The sequence below is a fragment of the Amblyomma maculatum genome, chromosome 1, assembly GCF_055883805.1.
Source record: "Amblyomma maculatum isolate TAMU_Amacu chromosome 1, ASM5588380v1, whole genome shotgun sequence".
NCBI lineage: Eukaryota > Metazoa > Arthropoda > Arachnida > Ixodida > Ixodidae > Amblyomma > Amblyomma maculatum.
In genome coordinates, this window is record NC_139344.1 from 456,817,172 (window position 1) to 456,843,971 (window position 26,800).

The following is a 26,800-nucleotide window of genomic DNA, read 5'->3' on the forward strand; positions in this document are numbered from 1 at the left end:
GGCCTCTGCAAATCGGACGACCACGAGATAACATCTCCAAGTTGTCCGACAAAGCAAAAGGCAACGCAGAAGGCTCGTCTTCGGAACACTAAGCGTTGGCCAATAGAGGATATGACGCCGGTGCAGACATCCAATCGCTTTGCAGCTCTTCAGTGGAATGATGACGAGTGGCCAGAGCTTCCTGAGCCCGCTTCGAATGCACCTCCAGCTAAGACAAAGTCTAATGATACGGTGCTCAAGAAACGCCGTCGACAACAGCCAATACAGCAGTGTACTGATCTACCAGACGACGATATGGCTGTAGTGGATGAGCAAATCAATCGTCTCTTAGCAGAGGTCTCTAAGCTCCGACAACACCGCGAAATGCTTGCTCGACGTCGGCGAGTTGCAGAAGTAACCGCCAAATCTAGTAATTGCCCAACACAACCGCCCTCATTCCGCGCAACAGGGCCATTTGCTGCCTCTTCCCAGTGTACCACAACACCCAATGATAACTCTGCAACATCGCTGCTCCGCTATATGGTCAACCAGTTATCCAACCTGACATCTGTGATACTACAGCGCTTGGACTAGCACACAAAAATGGCGAAATCCGGTCGTCCTGGTGTACTACAGTGGAACTGTAGAGGCATTTCCACGAAGGTTGCCGAGCTCAGGACCCGACTGCGATTTAACAAGCTTCGGGTGTGGGCTATGTTACTTCAGGAAACGAACGCCTTGCCATCTATTCCTGGCTTCAGCGGCTACGTGTCCCCTTCAATGACCGACCGCCGCGTGCAGACTGCTTCTCCCCCGGGAAAGGCGGCGATATATGTCGAAACGAGTATTCCTCATGTACGCCTTTCTCTCGAAAACTGGTGCACATCATACCAAGAGGTAGTAGCAGTTGCTGCGAAATTTCTGAAAGGAACAGTTGTTCTTGTTTCTTATTACGTTCGACCAGCTGGAGGCGCCTCTTCCCGTATTAATCTTGGCTGGTTATTAAGTGTTCGTCAGCAATACCCCGGGTGTCCAATTTTAGTCGGAGGCGACTTTAACGCCCCTCACCCAGATTGGGGGTATCCGACTGCAAGCCCTCGTGGTAGGCGTGTGCGGGACGCCTTCACTGATGCCCTGTTTGTTCTGCTTAATCACCCTGGGACAGCAACACGGCCTGTGCGTCACATACATAGTGCTGCTTATGCTCCAGACTTGACGTGGTGGTTGGGCGCAGGAACTCCCTCATGGCACATGGAGCCGGACTGCTGGGGAAGTGATCACCACCCTATCCTCATCGGTCTCCATCCCTCCCGCCTCCGCCCTTTACGCCGCAAATGTTCTGTGATAAACTGGGACAGCTTTCGCTCATGTCTCGACAGTATGTCTTCAGATTCGCCGTCACTCCTTGTTGACCGTATACAAAGAGCACTAAACAGCGCTACGACTACTACCTGGATTGATGTAGGTCGACCGGCACCAGATCTCGGCCTGCTTAACCTGTGGGCAGCCCGCCGTCAAGCTGAGCTGGCTGCTACACGAGACCCTACTTCGGGGCAGGCACGTACACGACTGAATTATCTCACCGCGAAGGCTCGGAGATATGAACGCGATCTATCGCGACGCCAGTGGCATGCATGGTGTGAACAATTTTCTGATAAATCATCGAATGCCTCACTATGGCGAACGTTTCGTGCAATGGAACATGGTCGTCGTTCTACTGACGCAGCAGCAACAGCATGCTTTGCGGCTAATCTGTCGCCGGGTGATTTCGCCAAAGAAGCTGCTCGAAAATTTTTCCCAAAATACGATATACTGCCTCCTTCAGCTGTAAACCTTAATTTGGCAGGTATCCCTGCAGACGCATGGAAATTACCATCTGCTGCCGACGCAGATGGAATTGCGAGCCCCTTTTCGATGTGCGAGCTGCTGGCTGCAATTGACGATGCGAAACGGAAAACAGCGCCCGGCCTGGACAAAATTCAGTATGAGGTTTACAAGAACCTCAGTACTGCTGCACTTCCTCAACTACTAGACACCATAAACAAAGTGTGGCTTGATGGTGTCGTACCCGAGAGCTGGAAAACCGCTGTCGTGATCCCTATTCCCAAACCTGGGAAGCCTCCAACGGACCTCGCCAACTTGCGACCAATCTCCTTAACATCAACGCTTTGCAAGCTTGCAGAGAAAATGCTAGCCACACGACTTTCTTGGTGGCTTGAACAGCACGGTTTTTATCATCCTGCTCAAATTGGATTTCGTCCATACATAGGTACAGAGGACGGGTTGGCTGTCTTGGCCTCAGCAGTTCTGTCATCTACCCACAGCCGCGATGTACGTACCATATTAGCAATGGATGTTGAAAAGGCATATGACAACATCAGTCATGCTGCAATCCTGAATGCCATTGACATGCTCCATCTCCCTCCGAGAGTACGCACTTTTGTCGCATCATTTTTGGATGGACGAAAATTTGCAATACGTCTCAGCGGTGACACTGTTGGTTCATTCGTTTCACTACGTGGCGTGCCCCAGGGATCAGTATTGTCTCCGACGTTATTCAATATTACTTTCATCCCATTGGCGTGGCGCTTACATGATATCCCTGAAATCAAGTTTTTGCAGTACGCAGATGATATCACGGTATGGAGCACTCACCATGATCTTCTCACTCAAGAGGCCGCCCTTCAGTCAGCATTAGACGTAACCTCTGATTACGCCTCCTCCATTGGCCTTCAACTTTCTGTGTGTAAAACGTCATACACGTCAGTCGCCAACCGCTGGGGACGCCGTAAACTTTCCTCAAATCCAATTCGTCTCTCTCTATCAGGCACCCCAATACAAGAAAGTTCGAGCCTGAAAATTCTGGGCTTAACAATTCACCAATCAGGATCAGCGACTGCTTGGCTCTCTCAGGCAAAAAAGCAAGCACTTCAAACTATAAGTTTAATAAGAAGAATTGCACCTAAAACGGGTGGCGCTGGCTCGTCTGTTGCACGCCAGTTAGTGAGGGCGGTTCTGCAGCCCCGTATTGTTTATCAGGCCCAGTTCCAGCATCTTACAAGGGCACAATGGGATCGCCTTGAAGCCTTAAATCGAGAAGCTATGAGGACCATAACATGCCTTCCACGAATCACACCGGTCGTAGCGTTACAGGAGAATGCGCAGCTCAACACCATCGATGAACTGGTGCAGCAGCGCCGAGACGCTCGCAGACTCAAGGCCACTTTGTCACATTCCACGCAAGCACTGAGGGCGTATGCAATGTCACACATTATTCTTCAGCCACCTACGCCAGTTCTCCCTCCCTGGAAATTTATACAGTTAGGAGACAACAAGCCAACTGACATCCGCAGACCGACGTCTGCCAACTCTGCATCGTTGCTACGCCAGAGATTTGAAGAGCACGATGCTAACCTGCCTCAGGATTCCGTAGTAGTGTACGTAGATGGAAGCCTGCAAGGCTGTGAAGCCAAAACGGCAATCCACTGTCCACGGAGGCCTAGCCTGAATCAGACAACTACGTTTCAGCTTTCGGAACCACTTACATCTTTCTGCGTTGAGCTTGTGGCAGTTCAAGAGGCACTCTGCTCCGTGACTTCTATAACCATGCTCCCTACAGCCCACATTGTAATCCGCACTGACGCACTTCAAGCAATACGTCTGCTCCGACGTGTCAGCCGCTGCCCTAAAATTTGCCAGGACATCCACCAGCTTGCGGCGCGCATCCCACAGTCAATACGCATTGAGTGGGTCCCACGGAATCTGCTGCCTTCCCAAAGTCAAGCTGATTTTGCAGCCCGCCTCGTGAACCAAGACGCATCAATCCCACAGCTTCTCGAAGTCGACGACGCTACCCTCCTTTTGTCAAGAAAGGAGCACCTCCGGCGCCGCACACGTGCACTTATCCCTCCGTGTGCGATATCCCTTCCCCGCGGTCTCACCCGTGCAGAGGAGGTTGCGCTTAGGAGGATCTGGGTCGGTGTTGCCCTTACACCAGCAGTAACTAGGACGTGGTCATACTTCCAACACTTATATCCTCGCCCAGGATGCCCGATCTGTAACAACGAAGATGTCGAGGCCGACATCCACCACTTGCTGTGGGACTGCCCAGCACTCAAGCCAACACGATTCCGGCACCTGAGAATAGCTGGCCTTTCAGCAACCAATCCTGCCTCATACGTCACTTGGACGCAGGGACCTCATCATCGCTCACTTCTGAACTTCATAAAATCAGCCAACATTTTTCCATTCATTTAATCATTTATTCATCCTTCATCTCATAACCTACTGATGCCCTGAGGCAATAAATATCGACTTAAAAAAAAAAAAAAATTACGCAGGTGATGCCGATTGCAGTGGCTTACAAGTGAGTTCACCTGCTACATCGAAATAATCCAAACATTGCTGTTCACCCCGAAGTCTACTGTACAAATGGTAGAATACATCCTGCGGAAAGATCTCGGCTATGTCATTACCAGGCAATTCAATGGAGACCGCAGTAAGTGTCTCTTCGGGAAAGTAAGACTAATGTGTGGAGGCAATGACATGCTAAATGCGAGAGCCGTAACCGCGACATTTAACCACACTGTCAAGAAGGACGTTTCATCAGCGAGCAAAATCAAGGCACTTTGCGTCGATGCCGAAGAAATCATTGCTGTTCTGCAACAATCAGTAACCGAGGAATTTAAAAACTGATGGCATCTCTTTTTCTTCCTATTATCCACTGTCACATTCCTGCTTAGCTTACGTTGCTGGATGCATCGTTGAACTAACCATGCAGTGACTTCAGGCGTTCGAAAGAAGCAGCCATATGAACACTCTTAGAAGAGGGCATCATTCTAGTGGACTGCATTATCCAAAATTAGAGTTTGTTGCCCTCTTGGTCAAGCATTTTTTTTTAAGAAGAAGAGGAAGCTGTCGTGCACCTATCACGCACAAATGTTCTTGAAGTACTTCAAAACCTTTGATATCTGATATCTGAAAATTTTCTCAAAGTCCATGTCAATTAGGCGAAAAACGTGACAGACAGGAACGAGAGGCAAGTATTCTTATGTGCAAAAAACCGTCCAGGAAGATTTTAAGACTATGAATTTTCTAGCCACAGGTTACGTTTTGATGAATTTATGAATATGGTGTGCACGCAATGGTGTAACATTAAACGAATATTTTTTTGTTTGCCGCTCTTTTCAATTATGCGTAAATGTTTACAACCATTTCCTTACCTAAAGGTTGTTTATATATTAAACCGACTACGTCTGTCATACATGTGCGTCAGTCGCGAGACTGCATATACATCTGCTGTCTTTCAACCAACTGATTTGTTTGGAAGCTAGTAGAGCCCACTCCGTTAGACAACTGAAAGTTTTACTACACGCTGAAATTTTTGTACCATACTCCGAATCTGGGACGTGCCAAGAATTTTAGCCGGTGCCTTTTTTGCTCTAAACAAGAACAGTAGCGGTTCACAGAATCTACACCCAACAGTTTGCATTTACTCGCGTCAGGTCGCGCTAACATGTCTGCAGTTTTAAAAGGCACACTGCATAGCCTGGTACATTTATTTTTGTAGAAAATCTAGGGGCAAAACGTGTTGAGGTAAGTTTACCCGAAGCTCATTCGACTGTGCTCGGCTGCCCTGACGAAGGCGCGCACGGCCGTGCGCGGACTGTTGACTATTTTATTCCTAATACACGATAAATCTAGGGCTCTGAATGCGGAATGTTTGCATAAACCAGAAGGGGTGAAAAGTCGGTACCGACCTGCCGGTTGCAATTGATGCGGGGGAAGCGAAGATAAAGCGCGCGTTTCCCTTGCGCTCAAACAGCGATAGCAGAAGCGCAGTAGTGGGGCGATCCAACCGAGGCACGGCGGGAGATGGAAACAGACATTATCCGTGAATCAGTAAGAGAATAGAAGCGCGCTCTCCCTCGAGTCTGGCCGTGGACAGAATCGGAATAGGGTGCCAACTTCTAACATGAAAATTGAACGAACCGGGATCCTTCGACCCGAAGACATCCAAACAGATGCAGGCACGTTCGTGCGGCTTCGTTAAAGTTGATCTTTATGTCTATGGTAGGTGGTGCTTCACATTATGTGGCAGATTACAACGGTATGCCAACGTGTACGTGCCACTCGAAACGTAAATGGAAAACCTGAGTTATACCACTACTTGAGTTATACCATTGGTCTAACCACAGTAATCCGACCGCGATTTACTCTTTAAGATATGCAACCTGGCCACTTATACATTTCATTAAATATCTACTGCAGCACGCATTCGCATGTTTGTTGAAGTGTACAGCTAAACAATTAAATTTATTCACCAGAAATGTTTCGATGGTTTCCTGGATAAAAGCAGCTTGCGCAGCTTTACTAGATCCAGGAAACCTAATACAAGGCATAGCGTACAGCAATCAGACATCTAATTAGTAATCGTCAATGACTATAACACAAATTAAACATAATAAATTAAGAAATATAAAGCACAAAACGAGAGGCAATGATAAGGTATACAACTCAAGAAATGCCTATATGTACAGGTGCGGACTGAAGTAAAGGGACCGCCCCGCCCAAGAAAAAAACTGAGGGTCAGCGCCGCCTAGACGAGCCAGCCGAAACCAGAAAATCGTCACGCGAATCTGCCCGTGCCCTGCCTGCGTGGTCTTCCATTTGCTTCGCATGTCTTGTCACTGCCCCGTCGTCACTGTCGCGATGATGATGATCATGTTCGAATGGTCGCGCTCTTCAAAGCGAGCGGGCATATTAGATGCGCGGACCGCTGCCTCGATAAATCGTAGTCCGCTGGGACGGCGCCATTTCATCCGGTTTGTTTATAAAGCGGTAAATGCATTTCCACTACAGATGACTGGCGTATTTTGAACATTTTGTGGCGCCGCCACTCATTTGTATCTCGCTGTCGGCCTGGTCGAAATGCGTGTGGTGCCGCCGCAGATTGGGATCGCTCAATTTGAGGGACAAGTGGTGTCATATTAGCGGGTAGCACACTTAAAATTCAAAGCACTATTGAGCTGGCCATTGTCAAATCAGACTGGATACCATGTAAAATTTGGGAACTTTTCCACCATGTCAAATTTTCAAACTCCAGTTTGCCAAACTTTCGGGGTGGTCACATCAATTTGGTATTCATCACTGAGTTGCCGTAGCTAAGAATTAATATACCGAATAATATTTGTCGATCATCTCTTTATCTATCTAATTTTTTGCGGACACTTTCTGCGGAAATATTCTATATGCAGGCACTTTCTGCCCCATGGTCGTATTATATCCAAGCATTGCCAGTAACTCCAACAAACGAACCCAAATCTGCGCCGGCACATCGAGTTCTACCACACTTCGTCGGCAGCGAGATAAAAATGAATCCAGGCAGCAACAAAAGTTCAAAACACAAAACACGCTGCCATCTGCGGCGTAAATGCCTCTACTGCTATCTGAATGAAGCACCTTAAATGTAGCGCAGCCCACTCCGGCTCTGCTATCAAGGCAGCGCCCACGCACCTTAAATGCCCAGTCGCTTCGAAGACTGTGACCATCCGATCGCGATTTTCAGTGACGCCAGGACAGTGGCAAGTGATGCGGAGCGCAGGAGGGTTATGGTGGCGGGGTATGTGTAGTGCGCGCCACGATTTCCTACTTTCAGCCGGCTCGGCTAGGCGGCGCTGACCTCAAGTTTTTTCTTCGGCTTGGCGCTCCGTTTACTTCTGTCCGCACCTGTACAAAAAAAAAAAAAAAACGTACACAGGCAACTAAAATCGCACTGCACTGAAACAAAGAGAAGGAAACATTCCAGGTGACACCGAGGTAATAAACAAACAAGAAGATCTTACGCCTTGTGGCAAACTCTTCGAAAAAAAAAAAAAGAAGGTAGTGAAAATATTACTGTACACAAGTATTTAGTTTTACAAAGCGTAGTTCCTTTCTGTTATAGTTTGTGGTGTCTTGAAATGCGTTTAAGGCGCGGGAAGGTTATGCGCTGAAGACTACTTTATAGTTGCTAAAAATGGCATGGCCCATACATACTGATTTCTGGTGTGCATTAAAGCCTGGCGCATTTATAAAGATGCCACGGTAGATAAGGTTTAACATGGTGGCAGCAAAATACATGCGAAATTTATATAGGCCTCCTTCACTCTGCCTACGTCACGAAGATGCGGTGGCGCTGGCGTCGTCAGTGACTTTCGCGTGGTAGGCAAAACAACGCTTCAGTTGCTTTTGCCTACCGTGATTGCCGGGCGATCGGATGCTTTGCTGCTGCCGAAGAGAAACTGCACCCTGCCGACTAGTTGCGTCGCCGTGGCGTGCGCTGAAAGGCACAGGAAGGGAAGTTCTATAAGCTTCCATAGGTTTCCTGCCGATAAAAGTCGCCGTAAGCAGTGGGCCGTCGCGGTGAAGCGTAAAAATTGGACACCGACGCCGGCTCATCGAATATGTGGCAAACACTTCGTCACGGGTAAGCTGGAGCTTTATTCAACTTTGTGCCAGAGCATTTTAGCTAGTCAAAGGTCGCGAATAGCTCGAGCTAACTGGCCGTTTTTACGACACGTAATGGTATCTTGGCACTGCTTTGGTGCGACTGCGCAAGTAACATGCATACAAGGCAGCCAGTATGTTGCAATGCGTAGGCCTGTTTCTTTTTTGTGCCTTCACAGTTGTATCTACTTCTGTAAACAATTCCTCGAACATGTTATTTTTCACTTAGGTAATTGTGCGTATGCGTAGGGATATGCTGCGCGAGTGATCTGTGTTGTTGCACTCCACCGTGATTATGTTGCATCAGTCTTCACCGTGTTAAAATCTTTTCTCTATTTCGTGATGACTGGTGCGAGCGCTTACAGGCGCTAATTTTCTCTATCGGAGGTTCATTTTGTTTTTCTTACCCAGAGTGAATTTAGTTGTATTCACGGCAAGTAATTGTGAATAGGATTTCTGGGGTTGGGCATCGGCACCTCATTCAGACTATCTGAAATATTTCCATTACCTGCGTTCTGCGCCGCACATTATCGCATTTCAAGTTTATTCTGAGTTGAATCACGGTTACGGTGACTAGGACTGAACTGGGTCGCCCTAAGTATCGAACCACCGCGGTCAGTACAGCATGTAATTGTTATGCAAGCTGAAAGTGTGAACACCTGTAAAGAAACTTTTCCGAAAGCGCAGTCTACAATGGCATTATTTGCACACAGGAGAGCCGTCCCACACCACCCGGACTATGTACCGACAATATTCGCCCACAAACAGAACAAAAAGGCAGCAGCTGCTGCTCTCCTGCAGCGAGCCAAGGCGCAGGCTTTCACTAGAGAAGTGCTTCCAATGGACACTTGTAAGTAGTATGCGACTCCATATCGTAATCCGTCCCGCATTTTTTGCTTCCTTTACTCTAGTTAAAATATTTAGTCCTCAGGATTCCTTGTCACTTGCTGATGCAGTTTTTATTTAGTTTCCTTTTTTTAACAGTTTCATCAAGTGAACACGATCATGACATCAGTGATACTGGTAAGGCAGTTGTAGTTGAGTTGCAATTCATTTATTTATTCATCTACCCACAATGCGCCCAGAGGGCATTACAGCAAGGGGGTATATTACAGAATGTGACAAGTAAAAACGAGGCAGTCATCAGAACAATCATCAAGAGCGGTAAAACATAAACTTAGAAGTGAAACAGTAAGGTGCGGATAAGGTGAGCAAGTAAACGGACCCAGCACTGACAACTTGCCAGCAACATACTAAGCAAAAAAAAAAACAAAAAAAAAAACAGAAAAGCAGGAATACAAAAGTGATATGTGCAATGAAGCATAATAGTCAAAGCAATCAGCCAGAACGGCAAGGCGTCAAGGTTTGATGGAAGCAGTCAACTGAAAAAACGGTAAGTAGCATAGCAGACTCAACCTAAACTAGCCAGCAACACACTAAAAGCAGGACTCAGATTTTTACACTGAGGCAAGCAGGTGCTGCGACAGTAGAACTGGAAAAGTGTCATCAGCCGCCGAATTAAGGCAGCAGATATTATCATGGGTTATCCTTCACTAATGTGTGCTTTATGTTGGTCACATTACTTCAGATTCCCAGTCAGAGTTCTCCCAAATTGACAGTGGAGCTGATTATCTACAAGATGTCAGTACTGAAGGTGAGGAAGCAATAAATTAAATATAGTATTGTAGTAAACCATCACATTTCTTTTTATGCAGGCCCCACAGCTGTACACCTATCATGCCATGATACAGATCTGCCAGCTGCTGCATCAGGCAGAGATGCTGATCTTCTCGTAGCCGTGCCATGCTATATTTGCAGTAAATGTTTGAACTTATGTGTGGTGTGCATACGTTTATACAACTTTATTTGCTTCAGAGCCAGAATATCAAGCACTGGAAAAAAGAGTTACTGCTCTTGAAAGAGAAAACAAGAAGCAGGAGCGGGACTTCAATGTTCTACAGAAGGAACTGCTCCACTCTGAACAAAGGGCTGCAGAAGCAGAACAAAATGCACGAGGGCACTTCTCAGCAAAATGCATTACAGAGCAGTGTGTTAGCTTATATACGGGATTGCCAAGCAAAGCACTTTTCATTTTCTTTGTTTCACTGTTTGAGAATGTATCTATGTATGTGCCAAAGCACTGCACAATAGCAGATGTTGCTCTTATAATACTCATGAAATTCAGACTTGCACTTCTGAACCTCGACCTTAGCCACCGTTTTGGCATCTCTGAAACAGCAGTGGCTAGGATAATGGTTAAGAATACCCCAGTCATTGCTGCGGAGCTGAAACGCTTCATAATCTGGCCATCAAGGGAGGATGTATGGAGGACAATGCCAATGATTGTGCGCAGAAAGTACCCAACGTGCATGTCTATCATTGATTGCACTGAAGTACGGATTCAGAGGCCATTAGGGTTTACTTTATAGGTCCCGTACTTATTCTCATTATAAAGGACATAGGTTTGTATGTAATATACGAGAGTGAATGTATGGTACAGAGGTACACACTTGAATTACTAGAAGCTGCTGCCATCTAAACAATTCAGCCACTGTTATGTTTCTGCCTACCAGTAATACAACTTGCATTTCGTGGAAGTGCATTCATAATTCCAGTTAGCTGCAATTAGCATAATTCCCTCAGCGTTCACTAATCGCAGCACTGATACAAACACCTATGTTCTTGCTCTTTTCGCTGCATGTCCTAGGGTTTTGTTGGATGGCCAACTTCATTTACTTCTGCCAGTAGTTATCCAACTTCATTCTTGCAGAATAGAGAAATGTGGAAGTGCACTGCCATTTCTTCTCTTGTGACAACTGACAACCTCTCTCTCCCCTCATCAGACCCTGCAGCTAATGGGTTATGCAGAATTGAGCATTGTATCCCAAACAAACATTCTTTTCAAGTGTACCTTGTATCAAGCGATGATTGTGTAAGTTGCAAAATTCAACAAAATATTGCGCTGCTTTGAAACTAGCAATGTAATGTATATGCCACTCATATTTTGGCAGAATGAATGAACCTGTTTATTGTATTCAGTTAGCCTTATATCAGGAGCCTTTTTGTTGGGTATGCTTGTGCAAGACCCTGTAAAGCATGCAGTATCTATGAGCAATAAATGTACCACTTCTGATTTTGACTCTATATTTCACTTTGCCATACTGCTAGTGTGACTGAAGAATGGCATATGTTCCTGTGATCTGAGCGGCATGATCCAGGCAAGCAAAGATGTAAAATGTACAACTACAAGTTGGTGTTTAACGTTGTCTTGTAATATGTGAGTTTTAATATGACTATTTTGTTCTTTTTTTTCTTTTTTGCCTAGTGATAAATTTGCTGCTATTTTTGTGTTTGTGTGTGCGTGTCTTTTTAGTCTTTTTTCTTGGTGAACTGTATCCGAATTGTATAATGATTTATTTTCTGTAAAACATGCAACACTGTCTGCCTGGTTTTCAAACAAGCACTTCGTGCTTAGAGTGACCACCATACCCTTATGTGTATTTCTGTTTGGAAATAAAAGTTGATTGATTGATTGAAGTCACCGCTCAAATTGCCTGACAACTCTATTTATTGTTCCACAGTGTTAAAATATGGACAAGCGTGCTTAAAAAAGAGCAGGAAGGACATGTTCATCCCAAGCAACACGAGCCTTTTCTGAAAGTGGGAGAGACTTTCGTGGGATCAATAGATGCATGCAGAAAAGCGCAATTTGTTCAGGTGCGCATAAATTCTGTGCCCATTTTTGCAAAGGTTGACTCAGGTGCTGAAGTGTCAGTATTACCATCAACGTTTCCGGGATTACCGTCCCGACTGGTAAAAACCGATGAAATCTTGCAAGGTGCCGGAGGCAGTAAGCTTAACGTACTAGGCAAATTCGTAGCAGAGATCGCATGGAAAGAGAAAACAGTGTATCAAACATGCTACGTTGTCAGTCCGTTACGCGACGTCCTTCTAGGATTACCTGCACTTGAGGTCTTAGGTATCGTGAAATTTGCAGACGCGGTCGAGTCGGGAAACCTGGAGTACGAGACGCATTTTCCAGAAATGTTCCGCGGTCTAGGTACGATGCCAGGGCAGTACACCATCAGGCTACAAGCTGGCGCTAACCCGCATGCCATAAGCGCTCCACGCAGGGTACCGATTCCCCTGAGGGAGTCCCTGAAGCGCGAAATATATAAAATGGAGCGTTTAGGCATAATCAGAAAAGTGGATGGACCCACCGAATGGTGCGCCGTAATAGTTCCGGTAGTGAAGCCCTCAGGAGACCTGAGAGTTTGCGTAGACCTCACTAAATTAAACAAATGCGTAGTTCGTGAGCGATTTACGTTACCAACTGTGGATCAAGCGCTAGGGTCACTGTCGGGAGCGAAATGGTTTTCAAAGCTTGATGCCAACTCAGGCTTCCACCAAGTGCGTCTCAGTAAAGACTCGGAAGAGCTAACCACGTTCATAACACCCTTCGGTAGATACTGTTTCACGCGACTACCCTTTGGAATTACCTCCGCTGCGGAGTACTTGCAAAAGAGAATTTCTGAGATACTAGGTGGCCTGCCGGGGGTCGTTAATATCATGGACGATGTCCTAGTGTTTGGCGAAAGCGAAGCTCAACACGATGAGCGCTTAAGTAACGTGATCACACGCCTAGCAAGGGCAAATGTGACATTAAACAAAGAGAAATGCTTATTCGGGGTTAGGCAAGTGCGTTTTTTGGGTCACATTCTGAATGAAAATGGTATTCATCCTGATCCAGCGAAAGTCAGTGCTATAAAAGATTTGAAAGCACCCAGAAACGTTACTGAGCTTAGAAGCATTTTGGGCATAGCGAATCATTTGGACCGCTTCCTGCCACATTTAGCCCAAGTGACTGCTCCCATGCGTGTTCTTTTGCACAAGGATAGGGACTGGGTGTGGGACAGCAATCAGGAAAAAGCGTTCCAAGAACTCAGAGCTCATTTGTTCAACGCAATGCATGGCTTTGTACGACGCTTCGCTACAAACCACTCTTTCAGCCGACGCATCGTCTTTCGGTCTGGGAGCAGTTTTGTTTCAAAAGCAAGACGGGCAACGTAGACCAGTTGCATTCGCTTCTCGTTCGCTCACCAAAACCGAGCAACGGTACTCCCAGATCGAAAAGAAGGCGCTGGCGTTGACGTGGGCAGCGGAAAGGTTTGATGAGTATATACGTGGTCTGGAAGTTGTTTTTGAAACTGACCACAAGCCCTTGGTGTCGCTGTTGGGTCCCATGGCAATCGATGCTATGCCGCCAAGAATTCAACGTTTTCGTCTACGCCTGATGCGACACAGTTTTTCTGTATTATACGTACCAGGCAAATCGCTAACCACTGCTGATACTGTTTCACGTTCGCCGTTAGCTCGTACGAAAGTGGAAAGCTGTTTAACTGTCTCAGAGGTAACCGCTTACTCGAAAGCTTGTTTACTGGGTTTAGAAACAGGCGACGATTTCTCGAAAAGAGTAAAAGAAGGTCAAGCAAAAGACGAAGTGTGTCGAAGCTTGCGCACAGTGTGCAAAAAAAGGGTGGCCCAGGAAACAAAATGTTCTCTGTTATCTTCTGCCATACTGGCAGGAACGTGCATGCATTACATTGGTGACCGGGTTTCTACTCAAAGGTATGAGGCTTATCATTCCTCAGACCCTTCGCAAGGAAGCGCTAAGCAACTGCTTGACGGTCACCAAGGCATCTCGCCATGCCGCAGTGTGGCTAAAGGTCCTGTCTGGTGGCCGGGACTTAGCACTGAGATAGCGTCATTCGTGAAACAGTGCAGCGTTTGCGCGATGCATGCGCCAGAACAGATCGAACCGATGATTGCATCGCCAACTCTCTCTTTTCCTTGGGAGAGAGTAGGGGTCGATCTGTTTCAAATTCAGGGAGGGCAATATCTTGTCGTAGTAGACTATCTTTCGCGATACCCAGAGATTGCCATTCTTCCGTCAACAAAGTCTGCTGCCGTGATAAGCCGAATGAAAAGCATTTTTGCGAGACATGGCATTCCGAGTGTGTGGTGACCGACAATGGTCCCCAATTTGTCAGTGCCGAGTTCGAGAAATTTGCAAAACTGTATGGCTTCCGTCATGTCACCTCGAGTCCGAGGCACCTCCAGGGAAACGGGGAAGTCGAACGTATGGTAAAGACGGTTAAGAATCTCATTCTCAAATCGGACGACCCTTACTTAGCCTTGCTGGCTTATAGGGTCACGCCTGGTGTTTTGAACGTCAGCCCAGCGGAGATACTGATGGGTAGAAGGCTTATGACGAGAGTTCCAATGCTGCCTTCGCACCGCAATCCGGGACAATGCTGTCTGCAAGAAGCGGCAGCCAAGGACCGTAAAGTCAGAAAGGAGCAAAGCCGCCACTTCGACCGACGTCACCAGTTTAAATATCTCCCAAATCTGGAAGCAGGTGATGTGGTGTTGGTGACTGATCTCCGTACCAAAGGTACAGTGCTCGGAGCAGCACCACAGCCGCGTTCATACCGTGTTCAAACGGAAAACGGGGTTGAAGTCCGTCGAAACAGGAGAATGCTTAACCGTCTCCCAAAAGACCAGGTAGATAGCGGGAACTACGAATTTCCGGATAGTCATGAACAGCCCAGCAGGGCCGGATTGGTAACTGGAGTAGACAACCAATTTGACGAAGCTCCGGAAGCTTTGGTGCCTCTAACTCAGACGGAGACTGACGGTGGCAATTCTCAAGCTAGAATTGTAACTACGACCAGATTTGGCAGAGTTGTTCGCAAACCTATAAGGCTGGGCGTGGACGACTGATGCTTGGAGTGACTGTGTTCTGTCTTGTTTTCTTGGGTGTGTTCCAATGTTATTTTGAAGTGTATGCATGTAAAGTTAATAGTGCTTGAAAAGGGGGATGTGCTGTTATCTGTTTCGGCTTGACGCTGCGACTGCTTGGCTTGGCTGGCAGCTGCGACTGCGATAGTGGATCTGCGGCGCAAGTGTATAAAAGCGGAGTGCGATAATAAACTGGGGGTTCATTTTCGTCGCTTTGGAGCGCGGTGTCTGGACTGCTTTCTCGGGCAGCGTTCCGGCGCGGGTGCGACGGCGCCCCCCTACCTGCCTGGGTTAACACGACAAAAGTGGCTTGAAGAAGTTCCCGTTATATGGTACCTCCACCACTGCGAACTGGTGCGGTAACCATAACGCAAAATGTGCCATTTCTTTCCTGCAAACATGCAGTTGTGTTCGCACTTTAGTATAGTATGTGTGCTGCTCTGCAAAACCTCCACTGGCGTTGAGGTATGAGGCCTTGAAAACTTGATTTTGAGAATCCCTGAGGGACCATGGGCACTTCACTTCCAGCAGCTCTACGCCATGGCAGCTGCAATGCCACAAGCCATCAGGAGTGGCACCAAGAAAGGGGGCCTGGTAAAAAGAAAATGTTATAGACAAATTGACAGGACATAAAATGAATGTTACTATGACAAAGCTTGTTTTAAAGCCACTACCTGAATTTAAATTGCATGAAAACATACATCAGGGTCAATGACAAAACCAATGTCGTGCAGCTTGATGTTTTGGTGATGGGCTGCCATAAACTCGGTGCACTGTTCTTTAGCTGCCTTTTCATTATTGGTACCCCACTTGACAGCTTCAGAGTTAAGGGGGGGTCGACGCTGCAAGACACTGTCCAAAAGGCCTTTTGGATTAGTGTCAGCCTTCATCGTTCAGATCTAAAGCAAAAGAGAGAGCATTATTCAAATTACTCACTTGCTCTAATGCCGGAACTCTAAGCAAACAGTTGTGTTTACAAAACTGATCTCTCACCCTGTGCATGGTTGTGCCAGTGAACCTCCCATACCTGGCTGCAAACCACAAAAGAGACTTTGTAGACAGCCTTGTAGCTTTTTCGATTCGTTCTATTTCCGTTAAAGGAAGAAACATATCTTCCATGAAATCCTCCTTTGTGCTCCTTGTTTTTTGAGCATTTCTAGATGAAAAAAAAATTGAGCATGAGCAATGTTACCCAAAGCAAAACAATGTTTTAAACTTCAACATCTAATTTGATGTTATGGAAATATCGCTCTGAATATGAGGTACAATCTGGCCAAACTGTGCGATGCTGAGTTACATCATTACCCATATCACACAATCAACTTTAATGCTGCAGTACAGCAGTGCAGTACTTTAATGCTGATGTACAGCTTCGTTACAACGACGGATACACTAGTGTCGAGAATCCCCACCACATGTAATGAGCCCCCCCCCCTCCCCTCTACCGACAACATTGTATGCGATTTCATATCTTGGAGCTAGATATGCTGCCCTGAAAATGCACCCTCTGCTATGAGAGCAAAAGTTCAGTGCCAGTTTTTTGACGAGTTGCTGTTAATATATGTGTAAATATGTGCTCATACCTCAAAGTGACAATCTTTTAGTACTACATTGTTTTTTGCTATTATTATGGGTTTATTAGGTACACCTATTCACCATGGTAATCATTTTTCATAACTTGCATTAAAGTTTTGAGCACTTTTTGGGTATTCTGAGTCATAACCACTTCTGTCATTGTTGCCACAGGCAGATGAAGTAATGATACAATAGTTTCTCTTAAATAGTTACTATGGCCTGAGTGGTTGGCTTATTAGCTTTGCTGTGATATTCCCTTTGCATTATGAAAGTCTCAAATCTGTCAGAGGAAACGTGACCCCCAGAATTTACCCCTATCATCTGACAATTGTTTGCAGTCGTCTTAAGTTGCACACTTAGAAGTAGGTCCTTTAGGTTGTTGCTGCAACTGAAGAGGGAAGGCCTGCCCACTGGCTGTTGCTGAGCCACTACTAATGCTTCATACAGGTAGAGGAGAGTTGAATAAGAAGAGAAAAGAAAGGAAAGAAAGAACAGCTTCGTTACAATGACGGATACACTAGTGTCGAGAATCCCCGCCACATGTAATGAGCCCCCCCCCCCCCCCCCCCTCTACCGACAACATTGTATGCGATTTCATTTTTTTATGATACTTGTAGCTACCTGATGCAACATAGTAACCTGTGTCAAGAAGGAACAGTCAACAGCCTGTAAGCTGGGATATCTGTTGTGACTGAGAGAAGGCAAAAACAGGTCATGAGCATTCTCGGTTGTTTCTAAATAGTTACTGAATTATGCACGATAGTGGAAAGAAAAATGTTTTGTTCTGTAAACATGTAACAACAATTGTAGTAGTGCGAGCCAATTTCTGTTTTGTGGAAATTTTCTTTCACAGAACAATGAAAAAGCTGATGACGCTTACTCAAACATAACTTGAAAAGCATGCATAAGACTGTTATCTTGCCTTAAAAATGTGTACATTTCTTCATATTCCGATGCAAAGTCTGTGTCCTCTTCATCTACCTTTGGAATGCTCCTTAAAACAACAGCGCTTGCACTGGCCTTTCTGAGACGCTGAAATATTTCTCTCTCCCTCGCGTCATAAGCTTGGGACGTATGTTGGGTTGTGGTGTAAGCTTTCGTGGCTTTTTGCCAGGCTTAGCTTGATCAAGGTGGTCAACAGGGATCATGGTAGCCTAAAATATAACACACGAAGTATGCACAATAATCATTTAATGTGTCTTTTACTCTCCAGTTATGTATTTCAAGACTACCCTCACATTCCAATATTTACCTTTTTGGACACAGCAGCTCTGCAGGCACATGGCTGTTAGGTGCACGATACATCTGCCCGCTCACGAGCTGCTGACTCCAGCACGAACAGTACTGCAGCGACATGGCTGCATACTTCTCCAAGCCTGCACAAGAACTTTTGCTTAATGATCAGTTACATATAAAAAGGATTGATAGGAAGGAGTCCACTCACCAAGCTTTGCACTGGCAATGGCCAGCCAATATATGCCCTGATTGATCATCGACACAGAGCCATGTGTCGTGGCCTTTTGCTGCAGTAGTTTGTGATGGCATCACTTCAGCGCGCAGGAAGCTAATTTTTCCACCACCTGGCCTCCACAGCCGACATTTTCGGACCAGTCCTGTAAATAATGAGCATGGATGAATACCAGGAGATTAATAAATATTTTTGTGCTCAAAATAATTTTCCTCCAAAAGCCACTGCAGTAAAGAAACATATTATAATGCTTAAAGCATCCAGCATTTATGGCGAGGGATAGTAAACAATAGCTTATACAGCTCGTTTGGACAAAATGCCGTTGACATTGTAGTAGTAACAGTTGTCAGCACCATGTGTCGGAAATAATCAGGGGCGGCATATGAAATTGTATCCTGGTAATTTGAAGTTTTATTCGTTGATGAATTATTGGTTACAATAGGCTATGATGGGTTAATGAAATCATTGGAATTTACTTGAAGGAATCAAAATGTTTAGAATGGAACACTTGATGATGTCATTTAAGAAAACTTGGAGTGTGCAACTGATGAATAATTTAATAGAAACTGAAAAATGAAAAAAAGGGTTGAAAGATGTCAAAATGCTCAGAGTCCATATCTTACGTGGATGCAACGACTTAGATTTAAAAAGATGGAGCTTAGTAAGAAAATTTAGTGTGTGTAATTGATTGCTTTACTACAAAAAAATGCAAAGGAAGTTGAAAGGTGTCAAAATCCTCAGAATGAGAAGCCAATGCTTTTGTGAAGCTAACAGCAAAATTTTCAGTGTAATTGATTAATTGTAAAATAAAAATGCATTCAAAGGTGTCAAACTGCTAAGCTAACGTTTGTTGACGCTAAGTATTGTGTACAAAAAAAAATAAAGCAGGTTTGGTTTATGGGGTTTAATGTCTCAAAGCTACTCAGGCTATGAGAGACGTGGTAGGAGGGGAGTCCGGAAATTTCGACCACCTGGGGTTCTTTAGCGTGCAGAGACATCGCACAGCACATGGGCGCCTAGCTTTTAACTGCAACGAAAGAACGGCGGCCGGGATTCTATCACGGATCTTTAGGCGCTGTAGTCGAGCACCTACCCACTCCCTCACCGTGGCGGCTCAAAAATCAAAACAGTGAGGAAATGTATGTGTGCGTGAAGCGCTATTACGTGATACCCTCCGGAGAAGCATGTGGGTCCCACGTTTTTGTTTTTTTAATCTAAGTCGTTGCATCCACGTAAGACATGGATTTATCAGCGAACAACTTGGCACAGGGAAATTGGTGTCTGGGAGGTGTACCTACGCTACGAAACCGGCCTTTGAAGGATCAAGATTAAAATTAAAGTGCATTTTTATATTTAATCTTGCACCGGTGAGTGCGCAGTGTGTATGCGTTTGCATTTTGTTACTGTCGAAATTGTCGCCGCTGGTTAGCAGTTAAGTGCGTGCGCCGCTGCCAAGCCACCTCAGCAAGTAAATAACTTAGCCAAAACAGTCGAAAGGTACTACTAGTACTGCGTGCGAGTGTTGCATTGCTCCCTGAAATGCGGAAGTTAATGCCGATAGCGACACATGAATGGAATAGATACAATAGTGCGCAGCATGGTGGTTTCAACGAATCCTTGATCATGTTTCCATGCTTACCTAAAGCCCCTTAACCTAAGCATACAGCCCCTCGACGCTAGCGTAGGGCTTCATGCTTACCAAGCCTCATTTGCCGATCAGCATGAAAGATCGCCCGATAGTGAAATTTTGAGCGGAATACTTCATACGCGGTCTCCGCACGCTGCTGCCGAGCAAGAAAAATTGTCGCCCACTTACCTGACTGAAAGTAGTTATAAGCATCCAGAGCTTAATTCTCCACGCTTTCCGGGGTGAATTTGCTGGGTGAAAACAGCAAATAGACGAGAACGTTGCTCATTTTCACCAGAGGGCAGCAACGCTTCGATTGTGCGCCTTGAAGCCAATCTCCGTCCGGGACGGCGTACGGGTCCGGACGCTGCACGCCGTGTACTTTGAGTTTTTCCACATAGCGTTTTTGCTCCTCACTGCTGAGGCTCACAAAATACTCACTCCCTGAGTACATCGTTATTGCGGCAGCCATAAAGGAACCTGCACGCCTGAAAACCACAATAAGAGATGACAAACTTGGTCAGAAGGCTCCAAAACACTGCCGCGCCCGGGCTTTTTGCCTACCATGGGATCGCAGACGACTGCAGCGCCACCTCGATCCCCTTGTTTGTTTGTAAACATGAAGGAGGTCTATAGGGTATCTACGCGCTAGTAGAATGTGCTTGGAAGACGATTCCTATTGGAGTCGATCTATCAAGATATGCAATATAGCAGACAATTTTTTTCGTAATAAGAATAACTTATTAATGTTAGTCTTAGTAGTTATCCCCCACACTAAATGGCAATAATTTATATGCGACTGGAGTAATGCAAAATAAAATTGGATTTTGCATTTCAGAGCCAGAGCGTCACGGTATCTTGAGAGTGCACCTGCAACTGAGGATAAAGTTCTGCAAATGTGGTCAGCTAGACGCACAGTATACTCCTAATGTTTACACTCGCGAACAGTGTCAATAATCTGTCCTTCGGAGTTTAGTACATAATCATGGTGAAGAGCTTTATTAGAGCAAAATATTATTGCTTTGCTTTTTCATGCTTTCAGTTTAAATCCATTTCAGCGTGAGCAGGCTGATACTTTTTCCAGAGCAACATTATACTTTGCTATGAGATACTGTGAGAGGTACGAAGAAAGGCCACTCTTGACGAGCAGTTTTGAAGTATGGCTGAAAACTTCCTCGGTCATGGTAGCACACAAACAAAATGTTCTTGTTACAGATTGCAAACTAGACTTTCCCTATTGTTTGTCAGTACCGTCAAATAAAAAAAAACAGCCTTCTTCCAATAAGGAATCAGTTTTCAAATCAATGTTATCTACAGTCAGGCAATAAATGAATTAAATATAGAATAAAATGGTTGCAAGTTTGAACACGAATTTCTAACCGATGCAAATAGCTCAAGTTATTCACTCGATCTCATTCTTAAGATAGCGCAATGTCTCTGAGATTGATAGTCCTCACCAACCTTGTTGCATGCTATGAACGATATGTGGACCGTTAAAATGCACGCGAAAACATTGCATAGAACTAACGCAAAGAGTCAGTTCAGAGTTCAGCAACACATGTTTGCGCAAACTTTCCCGCGCGCATAAAGTTGCACTTTCCTGGCGATAAACAAGGATACGGGTATTAAAGGGAGCTTTGTGCACGCTACCACTTGTATTCGACTAGTGGGTATTTCTGTGATGCTGCGCTAGTGTTAAAAGAGACAAGATTTTGCAAAACCGCTTGCCAGATTCAAGAACTGCCGCATTAGATACCGAATGAAACACATTCTAAACAACACGCAAATGTGTGTGCTCTTTTTCCTGTTATTATCTACCGTAAGAAATATGTTGCCTTAAGGGAATATGTGATATTCTGTACATAACATCACACCAAGGTAGGTTTACGTAAAAGTTTGCTTCAGTAAACAGAGACAAAACCTGCACCGCCTAATGGAGTTATAACGAAGTTGAAACAACAAAAATAAGCTTTCATCAAAAAGCTGCCCCCGCTGTAAAACCGGGAAAAAATTATCGTCTGTGGCAAAGAACAGTGCGTAAAGCAATGGTCACCATGTCATACGCTGCAGTCTGTTCTCGTGTACATGTGGGTTCCAACCTTGCATTCGAAGGCAGTGGCGAAGTGTTGGAAAAACCTCAGAGGGTCGTTGCACCTGTGTTTTCCGTCGTATGAACCACACTGCGTCATGCACCAAAAGACGAAGAACATTCTCTTCTCCGTCAGCGACTCGTAGCCTTCGAGCCTGAACTGATCGTTGCCATTGGTGGCATAAAGAAATGCCTCGAATATTATATCTAAGGACACTACTCTTTCGGCAATCTCTCGCTTCGAGATGTTGGGCCAGCCGAGCCTCTGGGGCATTTCTGTCTGAACAGGGATGGTAGGCTGGCTGCGCTGACACAGTGCTTCGGTGTAGACCCTGGTCTGCGTGTCTTCGTCCGCATCGCGAAGCCTCCTGAAGAGGAGGGCGGCCATGGCGTCTCCGATTTGTGCCCCCAAAGCCCCGTACTTTACAGCCGGCGGTGCCTCGGCATTGTATAAGGGAGGCTCCAGGGCAATGGGCAGAAGCTCGAAGCGCTTCTCTTCTGTAAAGTAATAGAAATGTATCGTGCCGTTCCAGCGGAAACTTGCCGTGCGTGTATCGGCCGCTGTCATTCGTCTTGCGGCCGCGATGCTCTTGATATTGTCGAAAATGTTCGTCGTCAAGTCCGGGAAATTCTGGAAGAGCTCGTTCAGTTGCCTTTCCTCAGAGTCACTGACGAAGCTCAGCGGAGCGCTTGTAGCGCTTGGAGGCTCGGTCGTCTGGTCCAGAGACTGTAGACTCTTCTCGATGAGCTCCTTCAAAGCCTCCGTGGAAGAGAACCCGTCATGGAGGAAGTTGTGCACATACCTCACAAGGGCTCTCACGTCGGCGACATCGTGAGCCGAGAATTGCTCTCTGATATAGTTGGCGTAGAAGGCTAGGCCCATGTAATGGTGTGAGAGGGAAGCGCAAGCTACCACGTGGCGCTGGAAAGCCTTGCTTCGCGTCGGGTAGTAGAAGTTGATAATCTGGCGCTTAGTCAACAGCGACATTCCTTGAACGGCGGCCCAGCCTAGATAGTAAGCCATACGGGACTCGCTCAAGTTTCTCACCAAAGCGAAGAACTCGCTGAAGAAGAACACGTTGTCAACAACGAACGTGTGGTTTGAAGCGGCATATTTGAAGTTGTCACGGATCTCAACCTCCCACCTGGACCTGGACAGAAGTGAGTGCCATGGGCGATTACCTACAATAGTAATATATTTGCAGGGGAGAGGTAAAAGACAGTCGAACGCAGTACACAAATAAATTATAAGCGCCCAAGGCCCCTTTAACCTATGACGCCTTTTGGTATGTTGCATTGAAAACAATATTATTTATATTAGACAAGAATCAAGAAAATTTATACCTCAGCAGATTAGTTTTAAGGCGTTCCTCCCCAGCTATGCGTCAGAAATAGTCGTGTCTGGCCGCTGGTGCGGGTAGTCCTATTTTGATCACATTCCGCGAATGACTGAGCAATGTAACACCCAGTAGTTTTGCTCACTTTGGAAAACCGTCGAATGACGTAAAGGCATGCGCACTTCCTCCAAGGACAACAATTATTTCATCAACTAAATATTTACTCCATTCATTAACCTACGATAATGCGTCTTTCAGGAGAAAGCAATGGCAGCAGTCAACGTCTCCTCGTCAATTAAAGTTATCGTTTCAAAAAAACCGCAATTAAAAAAAATTACCTGAATGTCCTTTCCTTAAATATATATTTCGGTCAGTCCTGTATGTCCAAGACAGCCTTCAATTTCAAACCAGTTTAGTTTTGCCTGTACTGCCTGAGAAATACCTGTTCGACGGTACTTTCTTTTGCGAACTAGGCATGACGAACTAGGCATTTTGCGAACTAGGAATTCAAGAAAAGGCTGCAAATTATTATCGGTAGTAAGCTTCGCCCCATCGAATCATGCTACAGGATATGCATTTAGCCGTTGGAGTAATTCACTCCTTAAATATTACGTGTACTGAAATAGTGCGAAAATAATTGCATAAGTATAAAGCCCTAACCATTGAATTTGGTCATTTTGCTGTGAAACTAAATACATGGTCCGGCTTCGTTCTTACATTTACCTCTGCAAAAACATATCAAGCCGCTCCTATTCAAATAATGCTCCTATGAATATTTCTTAATGATCTTAATGATAATGCTCCTAAAGCATAAAATTGACTGGAACGTGCAATGTTGGCTATGAGGCCCACTGTGGTCGTATAAAGATAGAGCCTACCAAGCAAATGCTAACAGCAGGCAAGCAAAGTGGAAGTTTGGGAATGTTGGCACGACATCATTTGTAGGAGAGTTCAACTGCACTTTACGATGACGATTATCCTGCTCTCCTTCATTGTTCTTTCTGTTAGGCCAAGTCACTATCTAATGAATGCTTTACCCTGCATTGACATCGCTAAGTACAAGGGCGTTATTCTTTCCGCTTCAGTTGTACAGTGGACGCCATAGACGGAATCGAGCCCGCAACCTTAGGATCACCCGTTCAGAGCCAGAAATACTAATCCACCCCTGCTGGCACACCATGGTACTTACATCGTTTCTGAATGGTCATCTTTGGTGAACCACATGTCCCGCAAAGCATGCGTTTTTATTTCTGTGGGATAGACCCAACGCTTATCTCAACACGTTTTCGTTTTCTCCTCTGCCGTTAGCTAGCTGCTTAGAGCAGCGCACTAAATCAGCACGAAAGCAGCATTTTATGAATATTTAAAGAATTCAACAAGTGAATTATTGCATGCATACGTCCTGGATGTATCGCTGAAAGATGAAACTTTGGGCGCGGCATAGTAATTATTTACGCCCTGAATTCAAGTACTTGCCAACAGCACGCCGTACCTAGGGATAGCTTCGCCAGACAGCTCTAGGACGTCGTCGAAAGTTCCATTTTTTATACGGCCTCCCTCGGCAGTGTTGTACGCTTCCTGTAACACTGGCACTACTTGAGACTCAATAGCTAGCAGCTCGTCGTAGGAGAGGACACCGGTGAGCGGTCCTGGCTGAAGGAAGGTATCCACCATGTGTCGGAAGTAGTGCTTGTACTCGCGGCCCTCATTGCTGCCGTGGAGCGTGGCTCCTCTCCGCCCAAGCAAGAAGGCGTAGAAAGATGCCGGCGCCATCAGGATGTGCCCAGGGCGGACCAGCGAGAAGAGGATGACGGGCGACCAGTCCAAGACGGCGGACATCGCGAAGCAGGTGCGGAGCAAGTTGGAGGCATTGTCGAGCCGAGGCCAAAAAACACCAAAGTCGGCCAGCAGCTGCTTGACTATTTTCAGCTCCCGGTCGCCACCCGTCACGTAAATATTCGTGCACGACTGGTAGAACTGCGCTGCCTTCTGCACCGCACTCTGACCCTGAGTTGGTATGTACGTGTGGAGGTTCCTGTCGGAGACTCGTTGGATGAACCTGCGAAGGGACGCACAGTGATGGCCCTGTGTGTTAAAGATGAATCGGACAGGTTCTCACACAGCCGTATCAACAGCAATGGTGAGTAAAACTCAAGGTGATAATGTGCCAGAATGAGGCTTGTAGCATCTATGCACACTACGTACTGCAGTGTGACAGTAACTTTTCACCAAAGTGAACATTCACGCTTTAAAAAAAAACATTATTTCATAATTATATGGACCTAATGACACACAGATAAAGAAAGCTCTAGCGATATTTGTAAGACTTCAAATGTACCATAAACACAAACAGGAAATGGTGGCTCTTATGTGCGCGATGACGCAGAACCAATTTATGATTCCACCTTTCCTAATCGGGTATGCAAACGCTATGTCATCCACAGATCGCAATCCTTATTATCGTTAGTGTTGTTTCTACATGCCAGGTTTTGTTTCAAGTAAATGCAGGGTTCCAAAATAAGATATCCCATAAAGAACAGAGCGTGATAATAACAGATGTTCACAGCATATGATATATTTTGAAGCTGCGCCTATAAATACACCCGAAGCAATTGATTAACAGTCCACAACAACCCGCGCCGACAGATTGGCTGTTGGTTCTTGAACGGCCCCCCTAGGGTGTATAAGGGCACTTGACTGCTGTGCCGAAGAATGCGGGATTGAATCCCAGCCGCGGCAGCCGCTTTTCGATGGAGGTGAAAAGCTAGACGGCCGTGTGCTGGGCGATGTCGGTACACGTCAAAGAATCCCAGGGGGTGGAAATTGCTGAAGCTCTCCACTACGGAGTCTCTTATAGGCTTTGCTTCTTTTTAACGTAAACCCCTGTAAACCAACAAGACCAACTTTCATCTGGAGGCCAGTCTAAACGACTCCCGCAGCCAATACAGGCATGCCTTTTTCAATCGATGCATTCAGACAGCTGTAAAAAATTACTTCGGCTACGTACATCAAGTATATGCTCTCCTTGAACGCGTAGAAATGCTTGGCGTGCCATCTTGAGCATACGTGGCTGTAGAAATCTTCACAAGGGCTCACCGAAACGTTCAGCATTTCGAAGAGGAGCTGCAAAAGATGTTGCAGTGTATAACACATGGAATTAAAGAACGGTGCAGGAGATAACGCTGAAAGGCGAGCCGAGCAGAGCTGCTTTTCGCTAAAAGTAGGTTGTGCCCACAATTACCCCGCTCGAGCGGTAGCTTTCAGAGAGATGGCTTTTGATGCTTATATTAAATGACTGAATTATCGAATTCAAATATAATAATGAATGTAATGTTCGGTTTTTAACGCATTACATATGCATGAATGGTAATAAGGGAGTAATTATCTTTTGACATCCACATAAGCACATTCATACGGCTACAAAGGAAAGCTATACA

General features: G+C 45.7%; 1 protein-coding gene, 1 long non-coding RNA gene and 1 pseudogene across 3 annotated transcripts; 1 reads left to right on the plus strand and 2 right to left on the minus strand.

Annotated features, from left to right (window-relative positions):
* Nucleotides 1–8,221: 8,221 nt before the first annotated feature.
* On the plus strand, nt 8,222–12,006 carry LOC146209728 (uncharacterized). Of its 2 annotated transcripts, XR_014707290.1 has the most exons (5): nt 8,222–8,446; nt 9,180–9,316; nt 10,055–10,120; nt 10,182–10,283; nt 10,342–12,006. It is a non-coding gene; the product is annotated as an uncharacterized LOC146209728 (long non-coding RNA). The 2 variants fall into 2 exon arrangements; XR_014707288.1 differs by having other exon boundaries at nt 10,182–12,006.
* Nucleotides 12,007–15,800: 3,794 nt separating this feature from the next.
* Nucleotides 15,801–20,391, minus strand: LOC146209729 (uncharacterized; annotated as a pseudogene).
* Nucleotides 20,392–20,593: 202 nt separating this feature from the next.
* Nucleotides 20,594–26,621, minus strand: LOC146209730 (neprilysin-1-like). Its single transcript, XM_084603258.1, has 3 exons — nt 26,371–26,621; nt 24,856–25,422; nt 20,594–23,177 (listed from the first exon to the last, which is right to left on the minus strand). Exons 1-3 carry the CDS (start codon nt 26,514–26,516, stop codon nt 21,995–21,997), a joined length of 1,896 nt encoding a protein of 631 aa, XP_084459384.1. The 5' UTR covers nt 26,517–26,621; the 3' UTR covers nt 20,594–21,994.
* Between the last annotated feature and the right edge of the window lie 179 nt (nt 26,622–26,800).

Bases quoted from the DNA above. Each gene is read 5' to 3' on its own strand.
- LOC146209730 (XM_084603258.1), bottom strand. From the start codon at position 26,516: ATGTGTTATACACTGCAACATCTTTTGCAGCTCCTCTTCGAAATGCTG. The intron at 25,423-26,370 runs GTACGTAGCCGA...GTCCCTTCGCAG, and splicing joins AAGGAGAGCATATACTTGAT to GTTCATCCAACGAGTCTCCG. The intron at 23,178-24,855 runs GTACGGCGTGCT...ACTTCTGTCCAG, and splicing joins TCTGGCGAAGCTATCCCTAG to GTCCAGGTGGGAGGTTGAGA.